The 5,385-nt window shown below is 34.8% G+C and overlaps 1 protein-coding gene across 1 annotated transcript; it reads left to right on the top strand.

The window, feature by feature from the left end:
* Window positions 1-2,930: 2,930 nt before the first annotated feature.
* On the top strand, window positions 2,931-3,869 carry LOC141553446 (olfactory receptor 4F3/4F16/4F29-like). The gene has a single exon (XM_074285104.1). The coding sequence runs from the start codon at window positions 2,931-2,933 to the stop codon at window positions 3,867-3,869; it is 939 nt and encodes a 312-aa protein (XP_074141205.1).
* The last annotated feature ends 1,516 nt before the right edge of the window (window positions 3,870-5,385 follow it).

The raw sequence follows: 5,385 nt of genomic DNA, 5'->3' as shown, positions 1-5,385 counted from the left end.
ATGACCAATGAATCACTTAAACAGCCTACAATGGTATTGTGATTGAGTACATTGGTAAATGAAGACAGAAAGAGAATTTGAACTTGAAGAAGAGTGGGCAATTTGAAATGACAATGTGTGTGAAGAGCCAGTCTCAGAGAAATGAGAGAATGTGGAATTGCCAAGAGGGAGACTGCAGTTGGAAGATACAACTTTGGAGTTGAGAAGTTTTGAGGTGGTATAGTTCTGTGTGACTGGCAATTATAAAGTGAGACCACAGTAGTGTGGATATAAAGGAGTTTCTTGGATTTGATGTGGTTGAGAAACAATGACATTGAGATATTAAATGTCATCAGAATTTGTAGAGCGGCTCTTCAAGATACTGGAAAAATTCTAGAGTAGAAGAGTAAAAATGATGAAAAATAATTCTTATCCTTATTCTCTGTGAGCAGTTCATATCTACTACATTTGTATTCTTGTTTTTCTTTGAGTCATTCTATTCCTTATATTTCCTTGGATCATAATTCTGAATTATCTCACAATCCTTAGACTATCTTTAGGCTAGACTTTAAGTGCTAGATTAAAATTGATATTTTTTTTCTCCAAATCCTTATATAAAGAAACAATGCAAAATAGTAGTAACAACAAAAACAATAATAGTTCACATTTTACACAATGCTTCTTCTTATAAAACATTTTATATGTGTAAGATTGCTCCCTTTGAGACTCTTTACAAATTCAATGATAGTTACTTGAGAAACATTTTTTTTTCTGAGGCAACTGGGGTTAAGTGACTTGCCCAGGGTCACACAGCAAGGAAGTGTTAAGTGCCTGAGGTCACATTTGAACTCAGGTCCTCCTGACTTCAGGACTGGTGCTCTATCCACTGTGCCACCTAGATGCTCCTACTTGAGAAACATTAAACAAGCATTTCCATTGAGAACAAATTTAGAATAAAGAAGAAATTCAGTGTCCTATATTCTGGCAGCTAATTTATACAAGAATGACATGAAGCTTTTAATACTGAAAATTGAAAACCCTTATATTTATTGCCATTTTTGGTTTCTATCATGAGACAGAGTTCAGTCATTTCATAAAAGACTCTATTCTGGAGTTTTATCATTGGTAAAGATTATATCTTTCAATGAGGCCTAGAAGGTTCTCAGAAATAGGTCCACAAAGGGATTTCAGAGCTGGATTACAGTAATACCTCAGAGACTGCCCTGTTATTGGTTGCTGATTGCTGAGTTGAGTTATGGCTCTGAAGAGAGATATTAATGAGAAGATCCAACTGGATGAAAATTTTTGTTGCTTAGTAGAGCTTATTAAAGGGAAAAGGTTCTATCTCTTTCTTTACATTATCTTCTACAACTTAAGAGATGGAAACCTTTCAGAACCCAGCCTAGGGAGATGGCCAGAAAAACCTGTGAAAATCTTATGCTTATGTTACTTTCTCAGAGGCCAGCCAAAGGAGTAGATATGGAAAGGTTCTTCATCTTTCAGGCTTATGGTTTCTGGTTTTTTTTTTAAGAGATTCACAACATTTCAATATTTCAGATGATTTATTGTCTAGTATGGAAATTGACCTGAAAATCTTGAATGTGGTGATTGAAGATACTCAATAATGTGAGTGGTCCCAGACAATTAGAAAACTATTGTACAATCTTTGCAAAGGGAATAACATTAAGGTTTAATGGTTCAAAATTCTGAGTTTCTCTGGGCATATTCCCTTTTTATGCTACTTAAATGATTTTGCAAGTATATCAGCACTTTCTCTGATAAATGTTGTACATTGGTAGAAAACTATGGGTTCAGTTTATGGATAGAACATAGAGGGAGCTGGGTGGTACGGTGGATAGAGTGTTCATCCTACAGCCAAGAAGACTTGAGTTCAAATACTGCCTAAAAAACTTAGTAGTTGTGTATCTCCAGGCAAGGTATTTTTTCAATTTTTGTTTATCTCAGTTTCTTCAGCTGAAATGGGAATAATAATAGCATTAATCTCCCAGGGTAGTTGTGAGGATAGATGCAATAATTTTTATAAAACATGTTTTTCACAGTGCCTGGCACATAGTAGTGACTATTAATCCACTATCATCATCATCATCATCATCATCATCATCATCATCATCATCATCATCATCATTGTTATTGTTAATTATTCTTGACTTGTCTTCTGTTTAGTAAATGTTTTTGATTCAGTTAATTTTGTCATGTTGATTAATCTGTTAAATGGAAGCACAATGGTTATGTCTCAGCAGCTACAGCTGTGAGAAGGAATAAAAAGAGTGTATCTTCCCAACCAGTGTTGTTTTTAGGATGTTGAAAGTTATAACAACAGAGTTAGGACTATCTGCTCTGGAAATCCTCAGTTTGACAGCTTGAATATAGAATATAGATTGGGAAAGGTGAAAGAGAGAGAATAAGGGACCATTTCCTCATGTATACTTGTCTAAAATGTTCATTTGCTTCTCATTGCTTCAAGATAGATTATGCAGTTATTATCATCCCAGTTTTACAAAGCTCAGAAAATTTAGGTGAATTATGATAGATAAGTAGTATAGGCTGAAAAAATAGAGAATTTCTTTTCCTTCTCACATTCTGCTCTGATTTATTATCCAGATTGTTCCTCCAGATAATTTCTCACACCAGTCCTATATTACACAAAAATTGGAGGAATGTTATAGAAGGCCATGGTGCTAATTAAAAACAGTATTCTTTGGCATGGTCCTCAAGGTTTCATGTAACCATGAGATAAAGTGTATATTGCTGTGAGAAGTTGAGGCAAAACTTAATTTCCATCATGTGAACTGGTTCTTTGTCACACAGAGTAGGCATTTACTAAATAGTTGTTGAATTGAATTTTGAAATATTAATGTTATTCAAAATAGTTGTGATTCTCCCTTAATTCTTTTCCTAAAGGTGGCTACAGATGCAATGCTGCTAGGACAATGAGCAGAGCCAATCACACTGTGGTGTCTGAATTTGTGTTCCTGGGACTCTCCAATTCTTGGTATATCCAGCTTTTCCTCTTTGTTTTCTCCTCTATATTTTATGTGGCAAGCATGTTGGGAAACTCCCTGATTATTCTCACAGTGACTTTTGACCCTCACTTGCACTCTCCCATGTACTTCTTGCTGGCCAATCTCTCCTTCATTGACCTTGGAGTTTCCTCAGTCACTTCCCCCAAGATGATATATGACCTTTTCAGAAAACGCAAGGTCATATCATTCTCTGGCTGCATCACTCAGATGTTCTTTATTCACTTGATTGGTGGTGTTGAGATGGTGTTGCTTATAGCCATGGCCTTTGACAGATATGTTGCCATATGTAAGCCTCTCCATTATCTGACTATTATGAGTCCAAGGATGTGTACTGTGTTCCTGGTGGCTGCTTGGACCATTGGTTTCATCCACTCAGTGGCCCAGCTGGCTTTTGTTGTCAATCTGCCATTTTGTGGCCCTAATGTATTGGACAGCTTTTATTGTGATCTGCCTCGGTTCATCAAACTTGCTTGCACAAATACATATAGACTAGAATTCATGGTCACTGCCAATAGTGGCTTCATTTCCTTGGGTTCTTTCTGTATCTTGTTCATCTCCTACATTTTCATCTTAGTCACTGTTCAGAAACATTCTTCAGGTGGTTCTTCCAAGGCTCTTTCTACTCTGTCAGCTCACATCACTGTTGTGATTTTGTTTTTTGGTCCACTGATCTTTGTTTATACATGGCCACACCCCACATCACACTTGGATAAGTTTCTTGCCATTTTTGATGCAGTTCTTACCCCTTTTATGAATCCAGTCATTTATACATTCAGGAACAAAGAGATGAAGGTGGCAATGAAGAGATTGTGCCTTCAAATTGGGAGTTTTAGGAGGATCTCTTAAATGACTTTGTAACATGAACTTTTTTCATTCAAAGAAACAAGGAAGAGCTTATTTTCCAAAGGAGATCAAAAGCCAGTATTTGGACAGGTAAAATTTGAGGTTCTAAAGAGATTTCCTAATAGTAATCCTCAGTGGTCAACTAGAAACATAAGTATGGAAGTATCTCTGATACTAGAGATAAAAATTTAGAGGTTGTTTAAATATAAAATCAAGCTCTGAGAAGAAATTGAGAAGAACATAGATGTATAGTGAAGAAGGATGAGAAGTTAATGGTAGAAACAGAAAAAAAATAGGAAGCTCAAGAAAGTGATGTTGGTTATGAGTTTCAAGTGCTGCACGTTGAAAAGAAAATTATGAGTAATTATTAATCTTTTCTCATTAAATTTAATACATTATCATTCTTTTGGTATTATTCATTCTAGGAAATTGTAATTTTCTTAATAAAAAACAGGTGACCCCTTTTCATTTTTGTTTCCTTTAAAAAGGATGTAAATCTATTTTTTGATAATTAAAGTATAACTACCACAAGTATTACATATTTGCTTTCTTTCCCCCTGAGGCAATTGGGGTTATATAATTTACCCAAGGTCACACAGCTAGGAAGTGTTAAGTATCTGAGATCAGCTTTGAACTCAGATCTACCTTACTGCAGACCTCTATCCACTCTGCCACCTAGCTGCCCCCATATTTGGTATTTTTAAAGACCTCATTATTAGTTTTGGCATTCTTACAAAGAGCTCCTGAAATTATCTTTTGGTTTGCCTAATTCTCAGTTTGCACAGTTTTTGAACTTCCTCTTGTTGTCTTGTTTATCTCTCTATTTAAAAATACACACATTTAGATATCTATATTTATGTATCTTTTACTTTAAATATATATGTATATATATGCTATTACATTTAAAAATTTAGGTAAATGAAACCAATAAAGTTCTGAGAATATTTATATTAATGGTACATTTCCACCCAGGCTCCTTCACATATTTCATATGTTTTTTATGACAGGTTTCTTGAGACTATTCTTCCAATCATATTAGTTTTCTTAAATAGGAAGAAGGAAAGGGAAGAGAAAGGAAATAGGTAGTATATAGCCCCTACTTTGTGCCAGTCACTGTATTATGCATTTTTTAAAACAAATATTATTTGATCTGATCTTCATAAGAACCATGGAAGATTAGCCCTATTATTCTTCCCTTTTTATAATTGAGGAAACTTAAGTAAACATAAATTCAGTAACTTGCTCAAAAATCAAACAGTAAAATTTTGAGCCTGGATTTGAACTTGTCTTCTTGAGTCTGGGTCCAACAATCGACCCACTGTGACATCAGCTGCCTTAGATAATTCCTGATTTTATTCCTCATGGGGATTATTTATGACCATACAATAATAATTTCATATTTAGAAGTCCTCTTTCTCTCTTATCCTTCATTCTATTTTAGAATTTATGGCCATGGCCTCATGACTATATTTTCTCCGAAGTTTTTGACATTACCTTTTGTATATTCTAGAGTATGTGT

This window comes from Sminthopsis crassicaudata, chromosome 2 (genome assembly GCF_048593235.1).
Source record: "Sminthopsis crassicaudata isolate SCR6 chromosome 2, ASM4859323v1, whole genome shotgun sequence".
Taxonomy (NCBI): Eukaryota; Metazoa; Chordata; class Mammalia; order Dasyuromorphia; family Dasyuridae; genus Sminthopsis; species Sminthopsis crassicaudata.
Note: the sequence above shows the minus strand (reverse complement) of the source record. Positions and strands in the feature narration are given on the sequence as shown.